The sequence below is a fragment of the Papilio xuthus genome, unplaced genomic scaffold (genome assembly GCF_000836235.2).
Source record: "Papilio xuthus unplaced genomic scaffold, Pxut_1.1 DF827679.1, whole genome shotgun sequence".
Taxonomy (NCBI): Eukaryota; Metazoa; Arthropoda; class Insecta; order Lepidoptera; family Papilionidae; genus Papilio; species Papilio xuthus.
The window spans coordinates 125,241-150,300 of NW_013530970.1; the positions used below are offsets into that span (position 1 = coordinate 125,241).

Here is a 25,060-nt window from a genome sequence, read left to right on the forward strand (position 1 = left end):
GGGCGGGGCGGGGCGGCGGCACTAGCTGTGGGAGGAGGGGGGGGCACACATTAGTACACATTTCACATGTAAGCGTTTGCTATTTTTGTAGCAATATTAAAATAATTTTAGATCGCCTGTTGTATTCAAATAAATATAATAATGGCAATTAAAAAATTCACAGAAGTTGGAACAAATGAATAGAAAAGTTATAAAGGTGTGAGAGAGGCAGACGGTACTCACTTCTTCTTGTTCTTGGGCTGTGCGCGCGGCGGGGTGTTGGGGCGGCCCATGTTGAGGCCGGAGTAGAGCTTGCGCTTGTCCGCGGGCTTGAGGATCTGGAAGGAGCACATGAGGGTCTCGTCGACGGACATGAGGGCGCCGGCGTTGTCGAACTCGCCGCAGTAGTTGGGGGCGGAGAAGAGCGTCACCAGCTGCCGCTTCGCGAAGAACTCGTACCCGTCCTCCACCACCTGGTGCGCGCGGCAGATCAGGTCGAACTCGTGCTTCGACAGGAACTTGCCCACCACCTGCGTGCCATACATCGCCACCCTTCTTATCTCAATCTTTTATCAATATAACGACACTGCAAACTGTCACATAACTACTACAACTAACATAGTTTCTATATAAAGGTATGTAATGTACTGCTTGCAAAAATAAAAAAACAATTCTATGCATTTGATGATACTTCAGGGAACTTATATTATATAGATGCACGTTATTTCTTCATCAACAACATTACATGTTAAACTTCAAATGATTCAATTACTTAACACGCAAATTGCACATGTTTATAATAATTTGTGCTCAATGTTCTCCGGTCAGGCGAACACGTGTATACGAGTGATCGAGACACAGACAGACAGGCGACCTGTAGGTTAATTGCTGCGATAAACAAATATGTTAGTTTTACATAACATTATTACGCAGCTCAAGTAGCATGCTAATGACGGCAGTGTTTAAGACATTTGATAAGAAAAATAGTGTGAGCGTGTACCTCAGTGCCGAAGGTGAAGCTGACGCCGCGGTCGTTCTCCCCCCAGCCGGCCACGTCCTTGTCGGGGTCTGACCACAGCAGGTCGCACAGCAGGCCCTGGTCCGGCACGTCGGTGGGCCGCATGATGCGCCGGATCTGCTCCATCGCCTGCAGGTCCGGCGACAGACCGCCGTGGCAGCAGAAGATCTTCTCGTCGACTGCAACACCACGGGTCACATATATCACATTCATGTTGGAAGGATAATATCGTTTCATTTGGTGACAATAATGTGTGTCATAGTGGGACACATTGTGGGATAGTATGGTGAGAGACATGAGACACGTGAACGGTATCCGCGAGAGCAGAGGTTATCATTGGTAACGTCGAGGCGCCGCGTCGTCGCCGCTGCGTTGCAATCGCACCAGACACATTGCGGTCTCAATTACAAAACTTGTTTATTTAAGTAAATAATTTTATTACACATTGAACAAATTGATAGCATTTAGTTCTTTATAAAAAATTTCGTTATCCGTGTCAATATCTTTGACAAAACAGAGATAACGTTATGTTTTAAACAGCGATTTTGGTTTCAGAGACGAACGATAAGAGACCTAAGGTTTTGCATTGTTCTGTGTATGTATGTCGTCTATGATGAGTAAGCTTCAACAAAAGACAAGCTCTTGTTCTTCACAATAACTACACTGCGCATCAATTTAATCAGTAAAGAAAAGTGTTGATTCAATTGTCTAACAAAAGCCCGCTTTTATTATTGTCGTAATCTTTTCACGTCATCATTTTACGGGGAAATATATTTCCCACCTTAAAATAACGACAAGCCGTTTTCTGTGAAGCTGAAAATAGCAGTGGAAAACTTTTTCAATCAAACTAAAAGTACGCTGGAAAGTTACAAATTATTTTCAAGTTGCGTTGCTTCAGCAGAGTTGTGGATGAAAATACATTTTACAATAATAGTGCCTTGTTGCCATGCTCTGTGATAACGTAGCAAACAGTAAGACCTAATATTACCACAATTTTCTTTACGTCAGAAAGATACATCTTTATGGACTTTTTTACTTGAAAAATATCTAGTTTGTAAGCAAACAGTACAACGTAACTTGCCTGGTATGATCTAATAAATGTTATTCGGTATTTGTAGAATAATTTAATTCAGTGTTACTTTATTTGTAATTACGTACAAATCAAGGCAACGACCCGCGAACAAAGATAATCCTTAATCAGGCATAGTTATATCAGCTTAAAGTATTACATAGCACAATATATTTGAAGTAAATCAAATTGGGTTGTATAAAAGCTGAGCGCAATATTATAATGTATTATATTTATAGCAAGACGCAGAGGTATGACGTCAAAGCTCGCGCACAGCCGTAAACAAACGAAGTGGCGGCCGCGATCGCAGCCCTCGGGCCGGACCTGGTGTTGATATGATACAGCACGTGGCTAGGAGGTAATGTTGCTCTGAACACGTGAAATAACGCACTTGTACATGTTATCGAACAGAATAATAGATAACTTCTTCAATGCTTTTCGGTCACATCTAATACCTTTTCAATACCTCTAGATCACAATAAAACAAACTTTAACATAACAACTTACTAATTATAATATAGCTATGATTAATAATAGTTCATTTATATTTATTATTATCTTGAGATAAGGCAAACGGATGCTTCCGCTTGAAGCCAGTCGGCAGCGACGTCGGGAAATTCCATTACTTACACCATTTTATAATTATATTGTATTTATGATTATTTCTGACAATGATAAATAAGTATTTGTAAACAAGATAAATACAATATGGCTGTAGATGCCAAGTCCAGCAAAGATATTTGACCCTGTTTCGCAAAACAAAGGTAAAAAGGATGCAATTTGAAGGAACGAGCATTGTGGAATAATGCGGTGCGAACTCAATCTACTGACGGATGTTGTGCCAACTAATAATAGCTGCCGGCTTTCCTCGCTCTCGTCTCATTGTGTACCGGACGCGCGCAATGTTGCAGGTCTTAATGACTTGGAATGTTTAGTTAGGACGAAAACCGGTATGTTGGCAAGATCTTAAATGAATAAGAACTTTACGTAATAGTAAATACATTCAGTGCTGCTGTTGATTCGTTAGCGAAAAAATTTTATGCGGGCAGACAAGACATCATAAAATCGTAGTGGCATGGAAGATGTTAAATAAGCGGAGACTGCTTGCTGTTGCAACGTTACAGCTGCTCTCTTGTGTAATAACAGTGTAAACATAGTTAATTAAAACTCACCAGACAACGCGTCCACTTTCAATTATACTGACACTTTTTAACCGGGATATTTATAAAAATCCATGTTCGTGACGCGTGAAGATAATTTTCTTATAACAGCGATCGACATAAAAGTTAACTTATGTACTATTTTTTTTAAATGTCAGTTTTTTAATATATGCAAAATAGTTATGTTTTCAATCTGGATATAAAAGTTACTTTGAATAAAGCTCTTATTGATTGATTTTTATCATTTAAGTGAGGTCCGGTACTAGATGTGTATTGCCTGAGAACGCTCGTGTAGAACACAATACTAATCAGTGATACATGAAAGAGAACGTTTGATGGCAACATACTTCCTAAATATATACGAGAAAAAAATATTTTTTCAAAATTTATATTTATTTCTTCTAAAAGACACGTTATACTTGATGTGACATCTCTTCCGTCAAGATAACGCACTAGATATTTGAATTGACAAGAGAGTCTGTTTAGCATTGTTTAGACGTGTTTTACAACATCAAGTATGGCGACTAGAGATGTCAGCTGTTACGAGGTAGATGATGCATCAATAAAAATGCATGATGTAAACAGGATTATGTCACACACAAATCACATAACATGGACCGGTTGTGAGCAATAACTTACATAATAACCGAAATGTGTGTCCATACGAAAAAAATAAAATCTCTACATCAAATGAACGTATTTATTGTAAAAGTTGCTGCATCAAGATGAAAACTTGTAAATTTGATCGTGTTGCGTTACGCAGGTATATCCATAAAGACAACCCTAACGTAGACATTAGCCTAATTTTAGTATATTACTAAATTAGAGATTTTTTGGTGAATGGTATCCAGAAATAACTAAAGTCCGGTATGCCGGCTGGCCACAACCGATTGCGGAGTAAAGAACATAAATAAATTGGATAATTTGTACCAGATGGGGTTTACACTGCGCATTCCGACGCCTGCCACTAGGGGCTAGCGGAGCATATATTTTGTAGCAAATAAAATTAAACTTTATTCCATTGCATCAAGGTTTCATTCTAATCAGGCAAGAGTAAAAACGATGTGAAAAGTAAAATGAAACCTTGTTTCAATCATGTAAAGGTGACTTTTATTTGCGAACATCCCAGTCTGCCTGAACTCTTATTAATATTGTGTCGCGTACATAGGTTCGCCACCCCTGACATATGATAATTCAATCAGTTTATTTAGTATGTTCACAAAGTCCGGTGTATTACCTGTCGACTTTATGTTTCTAGTGAGAACGTAAACATTGTCTAGTTATAATGGGAAGTTGCAATCAAAGGTTTGTTTTATAAACGCTAGGTTCAGTTTATAAACAATCCATCATTCGGTCTATTCGACAACAAAAACCGTTTCATTATGAATTGCGTGTTTAGTTTTAATTTAACAGGTAATGTTTTGTTTTTTTAATTTACTTTTGAATAATCGTGATAATGTCATGTTATTTGTTTACAAAGCATTTACTATAAATATCATGGTGATGTCAGATTAGTTAAACAGATGGCAGGAAGACCTGGATTTGATGGCGGTCTAAGACAATACGTAAAACTGGTCAATTGTTGAATATAATTATATTGATACTTGAAACGTCTACAACTATTAATATTTTTATAAGAAAGTGCTATCACGTGAAATAGCTTTTCAAGTTAATTAAGTAAGTTTTATCGAGGTCGTGTGTTAGTTTATACGTGATTTACTTCGACAGAGGGCTCTGCTCGGCTTACATCAATAAATCCTCCATATACAAGATTAGTTGTGAAATTTTTCCAACAATTTATTTGCAGCTTAATCAGGAATACCGAATAACACGGCGTTGTTATTTCCGTAGGTATATTATCTTCATCGCATTTATACCAAAACAGTTCCACCATTTTTTTAATATTGACTGGACTATGTTAACTCATGTAACATTATGCAATCTTAAGTTCGTAGTACCAGACGGTAACATTGCATTTCAAAAGCGCCGAGCTGTTTTCCTTTTGATGAAACGAAAGGTCAATTTAAATATTCATGTGTATTTTCATTTAACAATTCTAACTAATAGACAAAAGACAATAATTTTGTCTAGGGAAACGGCAATGCACTAACATGAGATACGAGGAAGTAACACATCCTAATCCTGTGTAATTCCCCTCATTTGCTCGACCTCGACGGGGAGTTCGGTAACACACAAAACACTTTTATCGCGACCTCCAAGTTTTTTTCGCGCAAAGGTCATTGAATTATAACAGGGTATAAAAGTGAGTCAGGGACATAGCGGGAGGGGTTTGATACTGCTAATTAATTTGAACACGACCACATTACACGGCGAAAACGTCATTTTGTTGCGGACATTATTTTTTGCCGTTATGACAATATGAATATTTTTGATATAAAATTTAACATGACAGGCAAGTTAAATGTCATTCAACGAGTTGAAGATGCTACGGGATTAATGTCATATTAAAATTTTCTACGTGTTGTGGGCAATGTTGTGGCGGTGCGATGCGAGGTATCATATATCGTCAGACTGACTGAATGACTGACAAGGTAGACTTGGGTGTAGGCACCAATTCTGCACTAATGGATCATACTCACGCCACTTTATATACCACGCTATTATTTTAATACCTTTATATTGGTTTAATTTACATTCACGTACAACGATAATGTGCCGTGAAAAACATTAAGACTTTGGTTATTGAAAGAATACTAAGAAGAAAATGACGAAATATAACAGATAACGTATTAAAAAGACTAAAGGGGGGGAATTGAAAAGGTATAGGGACAGTCAAAGAAACGGGCAACTAGTAAGCCACCTAAACATTGATAATTTCTACACTCACAGTTTATATATTCGCATGTTTAGCCGACGGTATCTAATCTATTCTCATGATATGCACATACCGCGCGATAAACGAATCGGCTTCGTAAACGCCGGCCTAAGGAAATTACACCTGCCATACAAGTTCTGTTAAGCGCTTGGCGTTTCGCCAAAACCAAACGCCGACACTACTCTAGCAGAGCATTAAGTCTACAGTCATAAGTTAGCAATTCTAAAACAGAAAGACTTATTTAACTTTTGATAGGTAAATAAAACGGCAATTTTTAATTGTAACGGTACGCTTGGCCTTTATCTCCTCTATCTGAACACGGCTCTGTTCAATTGATAATGGTATGATTGTCGATTGTTAAATTTTTAGAATCGTTAACCGTGACTTTCTGAGACCAAAATCCCCATTTAAAACTTATTGTTATCTCTGTCTTGTCAAAGATGAAAATAAGGGATAACGATATGTTTTATACAGAGATTTTGGTATACGAATACTACCTACAGTAAGTAGGTTAAATAAACACGTATTAATTATTAATGGGGTTTCATTGAAGATGCATATTAATATCATCTGAAAGGTAATTATAGTGAGAAAAGTAAAACATAATGTACATAAAAATGCTATATTATCGTAATGTTTGTGTCAGTGACACTGCCATTGAAGCGTCACCACAATCTAATCTCACAACATTTATCTGTTTGATTCAAGAACAAACAACTCTTATACATTTGTAAATAAATCATTCACATCAACATTTACACATTATTCTAATTACATGTAGGAAAATATATAATAACATTGTAGAAATGTAACTGGTACAATAAAGAATGTAAAAAAGGTAAAAGCAGACAGGAAACATGAAACAACAAAGAGCCAATTAGTGAATAACAGAAAACAAGTAAAATTATTTTGTAATTCGGCGAAGTTTCTTTGAGACGAGAGAAGTTGGCTTCACGTTTTGTTCTATAACATATATTTTATATTTAATGAGGACAATAATTGTTTGCTTGGAATAAAAAGAAATATATTTTTTCATATTCTCTTGGCATTTATATATCACAAAAATGATTTGAGACAATATGTATTAGAAGTAAAAATATCAAGACATTTTTATCATGTTGCAATATTTCATGTTATTGGTAAATTCCCAATCGCATATTGTACAAGGAAATATGACACACATCTACCTTGGTTGTGTGAATCACTTATAAAAAATTTATAAAAACAGTTATAATTGCGTTTCACAAACGAGACCAAAATGAAAGAGAAAGGTAGAGGATAAAATATTGTGACGATGGCAAACTTTTAACTTACGGGAATTACAAACTTTTATAAAGAACGTTTGAAGAGGATACAGGAAATAATTAAAAATATGCTATAAGTTCCGGTAGCATCGCCCATATACATTATTTGTTCAGTAATAAAACAATACATGTGTCGCAAATCCTAGTGCAAATAATTCTTAGCACGCGCCATCAGAGCGGAGGCAGAGCAAACGGAGCGAGGTTGCCACTAGGCGCCTGCCGCCTGCCGGTGACGATTTACTTCCTACTGCACGCGTCAGATAGCGTCGCGGGAGATGATGCGCCTCGTAAATTACAATAACAACCTTCTTTGTGGCATTAATCATTTGCACAATTATTTATTTTAAGATCGTTCATTGTTTTAGATTTCGTATTAGTCGTAAACGTACTTCGAATAGTTTTTTTTTTGGTTTGTTATTATTTTATAATTTATGATATTTTACTAACTAATATTATAAACGCGAATGTTAGGATGGACTTTTGATGACGAACATATAGGCTTCTAATTTTTTTTAATACCGCGGGCGACAGCTATGTAATTATACATATAATCGCTACAAGTATGAAAATCAAGAAAGACAATTCATTTACAATAGCCGAGGCGTAGTCGTAGTATTCGTTAGTAGTAGGTAGTTAGTATGCGCGACAACTGTCGCTTACCCGCTTCTTAGACGGACGACAAATCGAAAGTGTACACGCTCCGTGGTTTCCATTGCTAGAGATGTTCAAGATTGTTATTATGTCTGTACACAAGTAGTCAGGTAAATGTATTAAGCGCAGTTGATTACATACATATCATAGATATAGCTAAGACAAATTTTAAGACAAAAATGTAGATACTAAAGTTTTTATGTAAATTATACCACTACGCCAAAGTATAATACTTGAAACTACTCATTTAGTACGAGGCTTGGCGCAAGAGAACTTATGTACAGGTGCTTTTGACGGCTGAAAACATTAATAATGCAGTGTTGCAAATTTAACTCAATCATTTAGTTAATAAGGTTTGTTTTGGCACACCGTGTTATGGGACGATTAACGTCGACTTTGCTAAATGCCGGCTCCGAGCTTCGCCAAGGACAAGCGAAGGGCTCGCTCCAATTGGCCCGGGTCTTTGAAGGCCTAATTAGAGGCAAGGCACACGTTTACCCTTTGTATCGGCATTTTTAAATTTTACGACACTGACAAATCAGGAAAAATTGCCACTTTTGATATGACTCATTCAAAAATTATTTCGCAAACGATTTCCGAGCGATGCGCTTCGTTGATTAAAAATTCCTAGTACCGATGTGACGAGGGAGTTTCGACCGCGCCGCAGGGGGGCAGGCAGAGACGTCGCGGGTAGGTCGGTGACTCAGGTGGAAAGCGACTGAGCTATGTACGGAAACACGATAATCCCTTCTCAGACTTATTTAGAAAGTTGCAATACCAGGAAATGCTCGTATGAAAACATGTTTACCGTTAATTAAATGAAGCCTTCTCTAACAATTTTAACTTTTTGGCACATGTGTGTGTACTCACCTATCGCGGCGACAGGTAGGCAGTTGAAGCAGTCTGTGAAAGTCTTCCATAGCTTGATGTTGTACCTTCTTTTGCATTCATCGTAGAACCTGAGGACAGGGGAGGGACAACACTCAGCGAAAACCATCTAATAATCAACTCAAATGAAATGTGATCTCAATTATATTAAAATTGTTATTTATATATGAGACGAGACATTCTTTAACAGTTAATTTGATATCAAAAGGTTTGTTTGTAAAATGTATTTTTCCATGTTTAGTGGAGGACGTCGTTCTAACATTGTAGATAGCAGGCGTCACTCTATATTGATAATCCATCAGCGCGGGCGTTGCTCTACGCCGACACGCGAGAGGGTGCACCGGGCAGCGCACTAATATCTCTACTCGTGTTTGGAATTATTTTTTTGGAAAGAATTTATATCAGTTATAGTTCAACCTTAGTAAGTAATTTAATCATTCTTTTTCTAATTACAAGAATTGTAAATAGTAACTATTAAATATAGCTAATAACAATTCGGAAACATTTGATACTACGATATAACATACTTATCTACAACCAACAATGATGTCATGTGCTAACAATGTGGATATACCAACATCCATACAGATAAACATTTACACCTTGCAACTAAAATCTATACCTAATGTTTATCTTACTAATATTATAAATGCGAAAGTTTATATAGATGAATGGATGTGTTTGAAGGTATCTCTAAAACAACTAAAGGGTTTTCTATGAAATTACGTGTACATTTAGAACAGAGTCTGGAAGAACACATAGGCTACTTATTAAGTTTTTTAATCCCTCGCAGATAGAGTCGCGGGAGACAGCTAGTGCGCTATAAGGCAATAGTAAAGGTAACATAAAATGTTATAAAAACGTAACACAATAACATTGCGTTGTATTTTTTTGCTAATGACGCAATGACTCATTGTAATGAGTCAACTTGTTTACAAATTCCATATGGGGTTGCCGCAGGGTATTATGTTTTTATACTAATCTACATATATGATAAGTTTATAATATTATCTATATCTTTAACGACAGTATATACAAGATAATTACGTCACGAAATAAGATGAAACATCTATAATACATTTTATAGTGATACATACACATTTAGGCATCTATACCTCGAAAGGAAAAAAAGGAACCCTTATAGAATCACTTTGTTGTCCGTCTGTCTGTCTGACTTTTTTATTCACAATACACATGTGTAAAATGAGTTTAATTTATTCATAGTGCGGAGTCTATTTATACATAGTATATAGAATCAAAAACATTTATTTTCATCATTCAAATATTACTTTGTATTACTTTGAGTAAAATATGTAAGTAAATTTATTATCAATGTCACGGTTAGCTGAATTGTATTTCTGTGTTCATGTATTTGATGAAGGGCTGTAGAAGTGACGATGCATAACTCGTGTTAACTTCCCATGACGCGTGTTCGTGTTTTAACACAGTTGGAGCGTTGTTTGCCTTATCTTTGATATTGGATCGGATATTGCAAATGATTATAAATATGTGATGTGGATAAACATATTCAAATATGCTTTAACTGTTTTCTTTATATATCTTATGTCAAATTAACCAAAAGTTGTTAATTAAGAACATAAGAGTTATAAGCAAATAATATAGAATCATTTACATAATAATTATGTTATATATCAATGTAAACAATATTACATACTCTAACCTCTGACATATAAATATGTGGAAGTGACTACACTAAAAATAAAGCAATATTAGAATAACAATAACAAACATACTTAAACTTTATTCAATAAAAAAATTATGAGGGTAGGAAATGATTGCTTAAAAACTTTTAACTACCAGAATTAAAAAAAAACTCATAAATCTAACTCACCCATAAATCCTATTGATGCTGGCACACTCATGGTTACCTCTTAGTAGAAAGAAGTTCTCTGGATACTTGATCTTGTATGCGAGGAGCAGGCATATCGTCTCCAGGGACTGTTTGCCACGATCCACATAATCTCCAAGGAACAGGTAATTAGACTCCGGAGGGAATCCTCCATACTCAAACAACCTTAACAGGTCATAGTACTGACCATGAATGTCACCTGAAAACAATTTATGACATTACTAGCTGTCTCCCGCGACTCCTTCCGCGTGTATATATAAAAAAAACTTAAATAGTGTAGAATATGTGTTCTTTCAGACTATGTTCTATACATATGCCAAATTTAATTGAGATCCATTAAGCCATTCTAGAGATATCTTCAAACACCTATCCATCCATCTACATCACATCTAAGCTCTTCAAGGCATAAATTCGAAAAAAAATTATATGAATAAATAGTATCCTATGTCCGTCTCCTGGCTCTAAGCTACCTCCTCATCAATTTTCAGCCATATCAGTAAAGCCATTCATGAGTTATAAATAGTGTAACTAACGCCACTTTCTTTTATATATATAGATTTTAGTGATGAAATGTATTTGTTTTGTGAGTTTTCAAACAAAAAACTTTGTTGTAAAAAAGTAAATGATCTAAGTAATATTTATTAAATTAACAAAAAAAAAACACAATACTTTGTTTAACCTACTGTAATTAATTTAATTATTAATACCAAATGAAACATTTTCCTGTTTGTGTACAGTGTAGACCAATTTAATTAGTAAATTAAACAGGGTTTTATGAATTTAACCAGGAGAATGTAATGCCCTGGAGAGTTTAATTTGTAAATAAAAGAATAAATTTCACTGATTAAGCTTAATGAAATAAAATATCAAGAAAGCTTTTTTTACATTAAAATTTTGTAATTTTACTTTATGTTGCCACGATTTCAACAAAATTCCAACATTTCTAAAAAACTTAAACTCATCTTGAGAAAGTTAAAAAGGATGAAAAAACACTATAATTAAAAAAAACATAACCTATCAATATGTTATATTTATTACAATATGTATTATACAACAAAGGAATATTGAACTTTACATGTTTTAATGTCAAATTTTAATCAAAGAAGTAGATAGCTGATTGTAGGAAATTTTCAATTTACATACATATTATAAATACCTTTACAATTAGAATATGATAAAATACCAAATAGTACTATGACAGTACACAACACAAGTAATATTTGATATGTAAAAATGTTATATTTCATAATTTATCTTCGAAAATAGATAGTTTCATATTAATGAAATTAAATGAATTTTAAGATATTCGATCGATTATATGGCAAAGATATTATACCAATCGAAAACTTTTGTCTAGGAATTATCAGTTTTTGCTTAAAATGAAGATATGTAAGAAGTGTGTATGTAATGCAATACAATTTCGAAAGTATAAAGCAAGACACTTCGAAAGTTAAATCCATAGTGTTTTGTGTATTGTACAGTGAACTTACCGCATATTTTCAACGGAGCTTCTAATTCAAGTAGGATGGGTTGTGACAAGAATATTTCCCGCGATTTAAGGCAGAGACCTTTTATTTCAATTTCCGTTAGCTGTACATTCATACCAGGCTTCTCGCCCCGGACTGAAAACAACCAAATATAAACAAAACTGCACTTCAATAACACTGTTTCACTATTAATTTCGTTATCTTCGATTACGTTTTCCAAACACTTTTAAAAAACAACAAAAAAAACACTGATATTTTAAACTACTAACAACAGAATTTATATTACCTTTTAATAATTTTTTAATTACGTTATCAATGTTTAACTCATCTGTGTCTCTGTCTGCCATCGGATATAATGTTTGTGCACGGAATATGACTGAAGAAAATGAGCGAAGAGAAAGAGATTGTCAAGATTTTTGCCGATTTTAAAAGGTACAACCTTTTTCGATTCTCGGCTAAAACGAAATCCAATGGCGGAGCGGAGGCGGAGACATTACTCACACAAACAAACACATCATCAGTGTTCTCATCTATAGAACGAAATTCCCCACTTCTCATACTTAAACATTTGTGGTGATTCTAACTTTGGGAAAATTGGAAAGTCTTTACATTTAACTGTCAAAAGAGCTGAATAAGTTCAATTAATTTCCAAATTCCTCTGTACTGATTAAAATGTTCGTCAACCTTAATATTTACAAGATTATTTTCTCTAGAAAATGCTTAAACATCGGGAAACTTTACACAGTAGCAACATTTACATGATAAAAGTGTTGCCACTCTATAAAATTTAAATAGTTTCTTACCATACAAAAAAAAAGTCAAAATAAAATACGAAAAAATATCCTAAATAAATGTAGAAAAATGTAAGTATAATTTTATTAATGCAATCAATTTCAATATAATGCAAATATTATTAGTAAAACTCTAAAATTAGATATTATTAAAAACTAAGTAAGCTAACCTATCTAAAATTAAGACTTCATTGCATAGTTTACCAATTCTATGCCTTGTTAAATTAATTAATTCACATGATTTTGATATTTGATTTTGTTTTTTCAAGTATTCATTTAGAAATTTATGTTCAAATCTTGCAGCTTTTGAATATTTTGAAAAACATTCGAAAAATGAAAACTATTCCCAATTTTCTAATCTTTCTTGGTACCACGGTATGGGTGTCGCTTTCTGAAAATTAAATGAAAATATTATGAAACAGCTACAAATATTAACAAGCCAGCCACAAATAATAACTTAATAACGATATATATAACGGGTATATAAACATCGGTATAACACTAAATTTGAACAATATATAATGTTATATTTCTTACGTTGGTATAGTCAGTGTGTATATGCCAAATTTAGTGTTGATGTCCTCGAGGTGGAAAATGCCCTGCACGTATTCATCGTCAGCCGGCACGGCAGGGGTCTCAAATACAAGGTTCATGATGTAGTCCTCAACGCAACTGGAAATTCAAAATATATTAGAATTCGAGTTACACTGTTTTGATTTTCTTTATTTGTAGTTTAGCAATAGTTTCGATGATGTCCCACCGGCCAGAGATAGTGAAAAACTTACTAAGCGCACGGCTGATATGGTACAAGCTGTTCGATCCTGTTGGGCCTCAGCTGCTCCACGTACGGGTCGGCCACAAGCTTCGCAGCTGCCGGCGGCGCCTTGCGACCCTTGGGAGTGGGCGCTGGAGGCTGAAGAGATACAATGGGCACAAATAGAATAACATTGTGTCAAGATTTGCTTAAAGTTTTCAGTTATGATTTCATATACCTTTACGGCGCCATACGCCACTTCAATGAGACTCTTTACTTCCGCCTCAAGGATCTTGAGGAACTTGGACACGTTCCACTTGGTCACCTCCTTGTGGTTGCCCAGCAGGCTCAACAGCGGGGTGCAGTCGCATCTGGCCAGTCTGTGACACAAGTAAGGACAACATCCGATGATAAACGAGTAAGAACATTAAAATAATTAATAGTAGAGATGTAACAACACTAAAGTTTCATATCGCAGTGACACACTTACCTGACCAAGTCGTCGATGCCCTTGAGGACCTTGAGGATGACGGCCTCGGCGTTGTTGTTAAGTTCGAGCAGGCGCTGCGTGCGCAGGCGTTGCTCGTCGAGCGAAGCGCGCAGCTCCGTAAGCCTTCGCCCTTCGCGCTCCAGCCGGCCCTCGTTAATATCCCGCTGGTCCACTGTACCATGGCACAAATATCATAGGTGAAAACTTTGTTTAACGACGTTGAATTTTATTATGTTTAGATTCATTAGTCATTTGTAATGTTTGAAAAGATATGGTTCTGACTTATTCTCTGCCTGGTGGCCTCGAGGTCTCGGCGCATGATGACGGACTCCTGCAAGACCTCGCACAGTAGCACGAACGTTGAAAAGTTCTGGATCTCCGCCGTGTTGAAGTGGTTTATTATAGTGGACACACGGTCTGAGCCTGCATATTCCTACAAACAGTTCAACAATAATTATCAGGGACAAAAGAAATAACAAATGCCATGTAAAAACAAGTGTTAGTAACATATCAGCTGGCCTTTACTATCAGTGTACTGTTACAGCTATGATGCACTAACAAAGATCTCCTCCAGCAGTGCGTCGTGGCGCGCGATCTCTTGCTCGCACCGATGCACCTCCTCTTGCCGCTTGATCTCCTCCTTTTCGTCGGCCTCGCAGATGCGACGAGAGCCCTTCACGCGCAGGAACTCCTCCAGTTTAGCTAGGTGGTTCAGCTCGCCCTCGAAGGCTTGCATCTCCTGTCAAACAAATAGCAACGTAGGCTACATAACTCTTTTTCTCCGCTAGAAGCAGGGTTTCTTGGTGAAACCAAATGAGAGTATATAAAGTGCAGTGTTAAAATTAAGTTGACCGATATATCTCTGTTCAACTGAAAGAGGCCCTTCCATTTGAGCGCCTCGAGCTTGCGGCAGCACTCGTCGCGGTCGGCGAAGGCTGCGCTCGCGATCTCCAGGATGTCCATCAGGTACTCCTTGCCGCGCACCAACTTGCCGATCGTGCGGTTCCATTGGACGTTGAAGTCGTTTCTACATCATAACAAATTATTATTATTAATTACCTTACAACATAATTGAAAAAATTCTCGAATTTATTAATTATTTTAAATTTATTAAACGAACCTCTCAACTAGCAGGCGATGTATTTCCTCGCGCACTGTCTTGTTGTTAGTGTTGACGACGCAGAAGCGCTTGGTGGCTAGATCCAGGCGGTTTTCCATGCGACGCAGACGGTTGTTGGCGTTCTCGATTATCGCCAGTTCCTTAGATTAAATTAAATACGGGCAATTATTAGGTGATTTTGTCCATTCTACCATAGTGTACGGAACATAATTATGAATAATATGGTCACCTCTGACTCTGTGGGCACTTTCTTGAGCAGCTCAACGATCTGCTTCTGCGCGAGGTAGTTAAGGCAGTCGAGCTCTGCGAGCTGGGCGCGCTCCTCGCGCAACCGCGTCTCCTGCGCTTCGTACTCAACGATGCCGCGCCTCGTCCCGCTCTTTGTCTGAGCATCGCGCAACGCATGCATCCCCTTCTTTGCAAGCTGATATACAGAAAAGATGTTGAGACAACTCGAACAGGACAGGTGACGCACAGATTCCAAAATTATTATTGCGATTAAAGGAAAGTAAATATTCGCCGATGCGAAGGACAGTCTGATTATGTTTTGTTTCAGAGTTCACTGAATACATCATGCTCATACATATTAGCCATTCTTCATGAACTCCTGGAACAGCAGATATTTGTATTGTATAGGAAAGGTTTCCAGGTGCGCAAAAGTCACACGAAGGTGACATCGTTACTGCGATAACTTACATTGATGCAGAGTAGCGTCTCACGCAGCTCCTTAGCGAGGATATCGAGCTGCTTTTCCTGCGGCGCCAGCTGAGGTTCGCCTGCTGCTCGCTTCTCCACAGTGCACAGCGGCGCCAGCTTCTCAAACTGACCACCACACACAAGAAAACCTTAAGAAAAGTGTCTGTGTACCCGATGTTATTAGATTACAGGCGTCATGGCTCTATCACCAGTTATTGTAAAGTATTTAATTATGAATGCGAAAATAACAGACCTACAGAAGTCAAAGCATGGATTGCAACATTCTGAATAGCTTATGTAATTGACATCTTCAACGTCTGCTGCCCATTGCAGCCCTTGCTGTTTTCCACATAATGTCGTCGTATTTCATCAATTTTATCCCTAATTCTAAATTATGTTATTTGGTCTTTTATACATTTGTTATTTGATATTCGTTAGATTTTATTTAGCATTCCTAAGTAAATAAACTTGTTCTTTATGTATCTTGCTAACACTATGCACCAGAGAGGAATGTCAAGCCAAATAAGTAAATCAAATAAAATAAAATATCCTGCAAACCGTCTTCTGCACATTGCTGAGCTCCGCTTCCGGGTCTATTGTCTTCTGCTCCACAGCTTCCGGCATTGTTGAAATCTTTTAATTATTTATTCTAATAAAAATAATCAATAAGCTAAATATTGTATTAAATGTTATGTAAAGTGAACGTCTTTTTGGACAGATTAGATGACATTTAGAAAATATTCTTTCATTGATTCGTGTTTCTTATTTACTGTTAAGAACATAATACCTCTTTACAACTCGTGCACATTAACATGATACCTTGGTATAATAAATGTCGGAGATTGTCATTTTTTTTCTTGTAGATCGCTTTTTAAATGGTTCCAGGTTTCAGTGTACGTCTCTTGATACATTTCTACTTCAACTATTGTACCCTCACTTTTATTTCCGAGATTAACTGGGTCTTCCGTGCAAACAGGGTCCAATTGGATATTTTTTTTTAATTATAGGTACAGATCGGTTCATTTCAGTTTCTTGTTTATGGCTCTTCTTTAGCGGATAGGGAGAGTGTCTAGTGTTTATGGTTATATTATTGTTTGGAAGGGACTGGCAACAATATTCTGCTTATGAAGAAGTCTCGTGACTATACTTGTGGTTATATGTAGCTTAGTCGCGTCGCTTGTCTGGAGTGATATTATCTGTCGTGTCATTTCTATTGAATATTTTTGAATAAAAAACGTTAAAAGTTGTTGATTTATTTATTATCTCCACAAAACTTAAGTACAGCTAGTCATGACCTTATATTAAGTTACAAAGTTTAAGTACTTATCAGAAGTGCCTATGTTACTTATGTTAAAGTTTAAAAGTGGTTTTATTAATAAAAAATCCAGGACAAATTGTATTACAATGGTATACAGCTTTGCAAAAAGCTTATATGTAATGTTTTAGTTTAGTTTTCTTAGAGGTAAAAAGGCAATAATGGCTCTTTTGGTATTTTGTTTTTAATTTTGTTGCATTGTAATAAAACAAATCCTGGCATTAAAGTGTTAACATTGACTGAAATTATATTGTTAAAAATAAATTTGTGCTGTATTATACATTTATAAATATATAAAACAATTCTGTTGATATTGTAAAATACATAATATACAAATATTAAATGACACATTTTCAATATTATCGGTTTTTACATTTTCATAGACGAAACGTAAAAAACATTAATATATTTATAAAATATTTTTTACAATCCCATTATAAATTCAGTCTTAAAAATAAATAAAAATACTCGTGTAATTAAAACTATAAACTTACATATCGGAAATATAAAAAAATGTACATCATTTTAAAATTAAATAAAACATTTCTGCCAAGAAAAAGAAGCAACACAAAGACAGATAAAATTTTATTTTCTTATATTATAATTTTTAATCTATTATCTACTGTAAAAAATGATTGCATTTTCATATTTCATTCCGTTTTCAACGGATTTAAAAAAAATACATAATACTTGGTTATTTTTTTTATTCGAAAAAGACATTTAAAAAGTAAGGTTATAAAGTGGTTAAAAATCAAGTCGAATCGTTATCGTTTCGTTTTTTTTTTCTAAGAAATAGATATTTTTAATGTAATCGAGTTTCTTCTTAGTTAATTGAAAATATGAAGAGAAATAATTAATAAGTTGTGCATTCTTACTAAAACGATATATTACAATAGAAAACAGCCACAATGTACGGAGTATTGCAAACTTACACTTTTGCTGAAGCAAAAATAGAGCAACTTCTCTCCGTCATCATGGTTTTTCTGCAATAAAACGTTTATACGTGCAAATATTTAAACTATAAGTTAATAAAGTCACAAAATATATCTTATACATGTAATCTCAATGAAATCTCAAAAATAAAAGGAATGTGAGCATTTAACTATGAAATATGACATTTTAATGTCACTGCAAAATTGATCTTTATTAGGCCTGATTGAATCGTAACATAAATAAATAAGTTGAGCAACATAGTGATAAAGTTTACTAAGTACATGTTTGCAATAGACAATATAAAGATTATAATTTGATGTAAATACAATTAATTTATCTGCAAAAACAAGGCACGTTTGTAGGCCGGACGCGGCACATTTATGTCTGCGCGCCTCAATATAATCAAAACATTTTATTTTCAATCTGTCTAAAATATTTTAAGGCACAATACACGTATTTGTTAAATAACAACAAATTAGATTAGTTTTTTATATAATTTTAGGGAATTTGTAAAGTTATTAGTAAATGTTTCAATTATTTTATTGTTAGTTAAATTGTAGCAGATCGCTGAATATTTTCGAACTACGACTGTAAATATTATGGCTATTTAAAATATTAATTTTCACGGTACATTTAACTTAATTTAAACTATTTTTTTTAGTGCACCAAAGATTTTTTAAATGTGATTCTAATTTTAGGGAATACGTGACGTCAGTTTTGTTATGTACATTGCGGCTCGGGTATGAGGATGTTAGTATTGTTCAGATCGACGGCGTAATGGATGCGTCAGTGGGTAACGGGTCGTGCGAGACATCGCCAACGATAGTGCAGGTGCCATGAGCTACGCTATCTCTAGTGTACTGGTGTTTCACTAACGTTTTCTGTTGCATCATTCGCCTCAATAGAAAAAGTTGCATTTTTGTAAATAATTTCATTTAGTAATTTAGCTAGTTTCCGCGATTAATTTTATTAAAGTGCGTATAATAAAAAATTTATACTCTACAGTAACTGCAGTAAAATGTTTAAAATGACATTCAACATCACTAAAAAGGTTCTAATTAAGACACTAAGTATCACTGCCAACGTGTACACGTCGAAGGGCTTCGAGAGCAGCAGCGCGAGTGTGGCCAGCGCGCCCCCCGCCTCGCGCGCGCTCAGCCCGCACAGGAGACACAACATGGCCGCCGCGCCCCCGCCCCCGCCCCCGCCCTCTGCCCCGCCAGCACCGCGCGCCCACACCGCCACGGCGCACAGCGAGCTCGCCGCGGGGTATATCGCAGGGTCGTACTTCTTAACGAACTGTAGATATGTAATGTAGATGACGGTGCGGGGTATGGCGTGCCGGGTCGGCCGCACGAGGAGTCGTGCGCAGCAGATCACCGCTGAAAAAATCCGAGCAGCCTGGAGGCGCGCTTGGGGGCCGGCTCCGGAAGCTTGCGCCGCTTCTCCTGCGTCGTCAGCTTGTGCTTCATTTGCTCGTCGATCAGCTCCTGCATGTCCATCTGAAAAAAGGACACGTAATTACGTCAGAACGTTGTCTAGAAACTTCCTACATTTTATTGCAAAATGGAAATTACTGGTAGTTGTTTTAGTTGAGTACGCACCTGCCACTGCTCGAGCTGCTGGCCGAGGTCGACCTTCTGTCGCACGGCCTCGTACAGCTGGCTGTTGGCCTGCATCAGCTCCACGCGCGTCTTCGCAAGCGCCACCTGCAATCAAATACCAAGCATATCAAATCCAAATATACACGAGTCTGTGTCTGTATCTGTTGTCCGTACAATAGCTGCTGCGTATCATATAAATCACAATGAATGTCAGCTCGTGGTTAGTTGCTAGCGTTGTTGTTTGTGTGCCTGTACCTCTGCGGCCTTCTTCCTCTCGATGGCATCGTCGCGCTCCTGTCGTGCGCGCGCCACCGCCTCGTCGTTCTGCAGGCTGGAGTAGTTGGCGTCGTTCAGCAGCTTGTCGCGCTCCTCCGCCGCCGCGCGCAACTCCACCTCCGCCACAGACAGCTGATAACAAAAAATGCATATATACTGTTTTACGTTTATCATCACCTACGAAACGCTCAGTGTCGAAATACAATAATAACATGTTTAAGTTGTAGATAGCAGCAGCTTCAACGAGTTGGTCTGTTGTCGGTCCGAAACGGACGACGTGCTCAATGGGATCATATATATGACATAACAACAAAACCACATTAAAAAGTCCCTAAATTGAACTTCTTGTGCCGCAATACGCCGGCTCCCATGGTGCGGTGATTGTCCCGACACAATGCGGGCTAAGGCGAGCTCAGAGCGCGGAAGTGAGACATTGTCTGACAAACCTCACGGCCTGCTATTGTTTGTGTGATAAAACAATTCAATGTTGGCTAATGCTATTGTAGGCAATTTTTAGGATTATTATGTTTAATGAGTATAATTTTAGTGTGTTGGTTACTCTTTGTGTAATCGATAGATGGAAGGAAATTAAACTAAAAGGCGCCCGCTAAGCTGTCATGTCAATCTTTTTTGCGAATGAATTGATGCTGAATATTTAATTCGGTACAGAGAAAGATTTCCTTAAATTGTAGTTAAGTGATTAAAGTTTATAAAATTAATTAACTACTTTTTTATATGAAAAAATAGAATCGTGATTTTGTGCACCAAAATGTGCGAAATAACCTCGAATGCTTTTAGCGATGTCTTTTTTTCTTGTTTGTATGTACGGCACGTAAATAGCACATAAAGCCTTAATAATGTCCTGACCTTGAGAGCACAATTCGGAGAGCGGCGAGGCTGTTGCCACTTTTACGGAATTTATTACATTTTATCTTATACAAATTAATTTAATTTATTCTTAACAAATATATCATTTCTTACACGGCAAATATAACGATAACGATATAGAATATCATAGAATTTAGAACTTAACAAATAAAGGATTTACAAATATACAGTTCAGAGCTTACTTGGAATTGTTACAAGAAACATTAGCTGATTAAGAAAAAAAAACGTATCTTTATATTGAATAAGTGAAAGTCAACGGAATAAAACTATCGAACTTATTCGTCATTGTTTCAAGGGAACTATACAAAATACCAAGTATAATGACAATCGTACCGGATTGTGTTCAGGAAGTGACGTCGTCATTCGCCAAGTAAAGCCTCCACAGCACTCGCTGACAAATGTCACTAGTGCGTGACAAATAACTCTTAAAAGTATACCAAAGTTCAAGCTTTATCAATTTCAAAGTTACGAGGATTGTGAAAGAAGACAATGCTATTCTTTCATACTTTAAGGCCCACCGCGCACTAGGCTGGCTGCGTAGCCAGGCCTAGGCCAGGCGACCAAAGGGTGTAATTAACATTTTGATAGACCAGCGTAAAACATATTATTAGGTTATTGAACCTCGAGTTGGTTATTCCTATCTGAAAATTGGAATCTGTATAGGTACTTAAATAGTAAAAAGTGACCTCAAAACAATGTCGTACGTTTTAGTACAAGGTCTTCGAATTATTGAAATATTGTAAAAGCTTTTTATTTGACGCAATGTGAAAGTGAGAGGCGAACTTGTAATTTGAGGTGAGTGTGAACTGGAAGAATATAATATTCCAGCAATAAAACGAGGAATTATTAAAATTATTATAATATAAAGTCGTGGGATATCAGCATGAGGTTAATTTAACACTTTGCGGATTGTTATTTTTTAATTTTTGTCACTAAAGCGAATCGCTAGTTAGTTTATAAAGTAACAATGAATATAATAAAACTCCGCTATAATAAAACTATAGTTTCGATCAGTTAAGATTGTACCGCATTGTATTTAGCATATAAACTCTCTTTGGAGTGCGACCACTCTGGCTGGTCGTCGACCCATGTCGTGTGGAGGCAGCGACCGCTCTGACGTCACCCAGGTCAACCTAGCTCGCTTTGTAAAGCCTGAATGCTCCGTCTCTTTCTAATAACACAAGAGTAACAAGCTACTAGCTAGTAAGGTTAAATGATTTTTATAAAATTTAGTAGTGTCGATCGTGTTATTGTGTTTGAGTAAAAATTTACCGTGTGTAAGATTTACTGTAAATTAAATTTCATTTTTTACGATTCTAGATTTTTCATATTGTAACGTTAACTTTTACTAATACGTAATATTCCTTAACCCTACTTTATATATAGTGTTCATTGCAAAATGTAACATTTAAAGAAGGAAATTTCCAAATGAGAAATAAACAATCAAAATATCTCTATAATAGGTAAAATACTATTGAGCAAGATTTTCTAAAATTGTAGCAAATATAAAAAGCTATTAATTTGAGTTCTTTTATCATAAGTTGAGACCTCATTAGTTCTGCCTACGACCACGACTCATCTGAACTTGCTCGGACTAAACTGGGAGTCGAGAGACTGGTTTTGGTTCATTGTTTGTCAGTTGTCTGCCAGATATGGACATAATGACCAGACTGGACATGTCGGCTAAACGATCTTGCGTAGGTTGTAAGTGGGTTGATTTGTCATAAACGATTCGAGTAATAAGGTTGAAAGATTTTAAATATTGTTTTATTTGTATATATTTTTAATTTATTAAAATTTTATTGGTTAGAATTTGGATCATTTTGTAACGTGTCTTTGAAAGAGCAAACAAAGAGGACTGACGTATGACCGTTTAAATACATGAATTCGTGAGTGAGACTACGACTGGCCGTTACCATCGTTACCTCAGTGGCTTCGTTTACCGTTCGCTCTGTGCTGTACTGTGCCGGTATAAATCGATTTCCTACCGATATTGTTTTCAATTTCATCTGGTTTACGGTCTAAGATCGATGCTGTTATGTTATTATCAATCGCTTTTCAATTTTACAGATCATTATTGTGATTGAGTTAAACTGTTCTGTGATTAGATGGTGCTTTAAATAATAAATCTAGTTTTGGCGTATTCACGATTATGTTAAACACTATCAATTTAAATGTTGTGAAACAGATGTTAATAAAAGTACGGCAGTTTGTGCGCCTGCAAGCGAATAGTATTACAATGTTGACGGCAACGTAGTCATTATAAACCATTAAAGTTAATATTAGACGTCGAGTTCAAATTAATATAACCGTTAGAATCATCAAAGTCCTGCATGCGCTCGTAGAAATCACAGAATCTAAATTTTATTGCGGAAATGTATGTTTATATTCGCCGTTCTTACGGTGAAGGAAAACATCGTGATGCAACCTACACATATCTGAGAAGAAATTCAAAGATATGTGTGAAGTCAACCAACCCGCACTTGGTCAGTGTGGTTGACTATGGCCTAATCACCCTTAACCTAGGGTAGGCTCCGAGCCCCTCGGTGGGGGCGTATAGTGAGCTGATGATGAATGTATGTTTATATCTAATGTTGTATAAAGCTGTGTCTGTTTAGAAATTGCGAGCCGCATTAAAGTTTGAATAGTACTATACTTTAGGATCCTTACCTTGGAGGAGAGATCAGCGATGATGTCATTCTTCTCGTCGATCTGTCGCTCGCGCTCGAGGGCCCTGCGCGCGTGCGCTGCGATGGAGTCTCTCACGCGCGAGCCCTCAAGCGTGGCGTAGGCAGCCACTGCGTCCGCGCACGCCGCCGCCAGGGCCCCGCGACGCAGGGTCTCGCCCTCTTCGCCGTCTAACGACGTCAGAGAAAGGTCCGAGTGCAGCCCTGGAAATTTAGCAATAGTTATATTGCACCATTACCCTTGTCTTGTTATATATGTACGTAAACGAATTAAAAACTTATGACATCATACAGAAGACAGACGCCATTAATCTTTTTCTCATTACTTTTAAATATTTACGCCTAATAAAACCTTTGGTAGCTAAAAAAAACATTAAATTTAGCGCTATTCCTTTGTAGCATGAGACACATTTTGGTTGGTTTTTATAATATAATAAAATAGCGACATAAATTTCGAAATCACATTTATAATATCCTTTATGTAAAACTAAATGTTGTAAGAAGAGATTAGTTGTCATACAAGGCGACAATGCGAAGGTCGAAGCCATTCGGTCAGCCTCAGCCTGAGAACGCAGGTTGCATTAAAAGCTCTACTATAAAACTTGCTTACATTATGAGGCAATTGAGCAATATACTTAATTGCAGGTCATAATAAAAGTTGCAAAATGCATATATTTAATGAGTAACTGTAAACTGTAACGCTTACAAAACACTTTTTTGTTTTGTTGACACTTTTTATTGCATCAAAGATTTTAAAAAGTTGTGTTGTTTGCCAGTATGTATATTGTGACCTAGCATTGGACGCTACCCTGAAGCCGGCGTCGGATGTCCGATAGCCCCGATGGTCCGACACCCGCAGGACGCGCGTTTGACGTGTGTTGCTGTGCAATGGATACGTGTAGACGAGACGTGACGTCATTGACAGCACACTTCGATTTCACTTTGATTGTTCCAATTATGAAATAATAGTTGCCCGCGACTTCGTCCTCGCAAAATAAAAATAAATTTCAGCTTGATACCTTTACGCGTTTTTGAGAAAAAGGGTCTTGACGGACAGACGCACGGACAACAAAGTGATCCAATAAGGGTTCCGTTTTTTTCCTATGAGGTACGGAACCCTAAAAACTGTATTAATATTGCCTGTGTTACCCAGGTAAAGTGTAACTTCCGAACATTGAAATAATTGTCAAATCGGTTCAGTAGTTCAGTCAATTGAATGCAAACAAACAATGAAATCATTTCTG

The 25,060-nt window shown here is 36.6% G+C and overlaps 3 protein-coding genes across 3 annotated transcripts in view; all 3 read right to left on the reverse strand.

Moving 5' to 3' along the window:
* Window positions 1-12,785, reverse strand: LOC106117825 (serine/threonine-protein phosphatase alpha-2 isoform). Its single transcript, XM_013312280.1, has 7 exons — window positions 12,549-12,785; window positions 12,266-12,397; window positions 10,758-10,974; window positions 8,888-8,976; window positions 980-1,176; window positions 223-509; window positions 1-25 (listed from the first exon to the last, which is right to left on the reverse strand). Exons 1-7 carry the CDS (start codon window positions 12,607-12,609, stop codon window positions 22-24), a joined length of 987 nt encoding a protein of 328 aa, XP_013167734.1. The 5' UTR covers window positions 12,610-12,785; the 3' UTR covers window positions 1-21.
* A 464-nt stretch (window positions 12,786-13,249) lies between these two features.
* On the reverse strand, window positions 13,250-16,827 carry LOC106117723 (uncharacterized). The gene is made up of 12 exons (XM_013312130.1): window positions 16,672-16,827; window positions 16,114-16,239; window positions 15,647-15,841; window positions 15,418-15,557; window positions 15,150-15,324; window positions 14,857-15,036; window positions 14,580-14,730; window positions 14,298-14,469; window positions 14,046-14,187; window positions 13,839-13,966; window positions 13,591-13,725; window positions 13,250-13,444 (listed from the first exon to the last, which is right to left on the reverse strand). The coding sequence occupies exons 1-12, from the start codon at window positions 16,735-16,737 to the stop codon at window positions 13,408-13,410; spliced, it is 1,647 nt and encodes a 548-aa protein (XP_013167584.1). The 5' UTR covers window positions 16,738-16,827; the 3' UTR covers window positions 13,250-13,407.
* Window positions 16,828-18,835: 2,008 nt separating this feature from the next.
* LOC106117879 (bicaudal D-related protein 1) overlaps window positions 18,836-25,060 on the reverse strand; it is a 50,006-nt gene continuing 43,781 nt past the window's right edge. The window contains exons 6-9 of the mRNA XM_013312374.1: window positions 23,800-24,020; window positions 20,221-20,373; window positions 19,966-20,070; window positions 18,836-19,863 (exon numbers count right to left, since the gene is read on the reverse strand). Coding sequence (XP_013167828.1) covers window positions 19,738-19,863; window positions 19,966-20,070; window positions 20,221-20,373; window positions 23,800-24,020 — 605 coding nt within the window. The 3' untranslated portion in view covers window positions 18,836-19,737. The remainder of the gene's footprint in view (window positions 19,864-19,965; window positions 20,071-20,220; window positions 20,374-23,799; window positions 24,021-25,060) is intronic.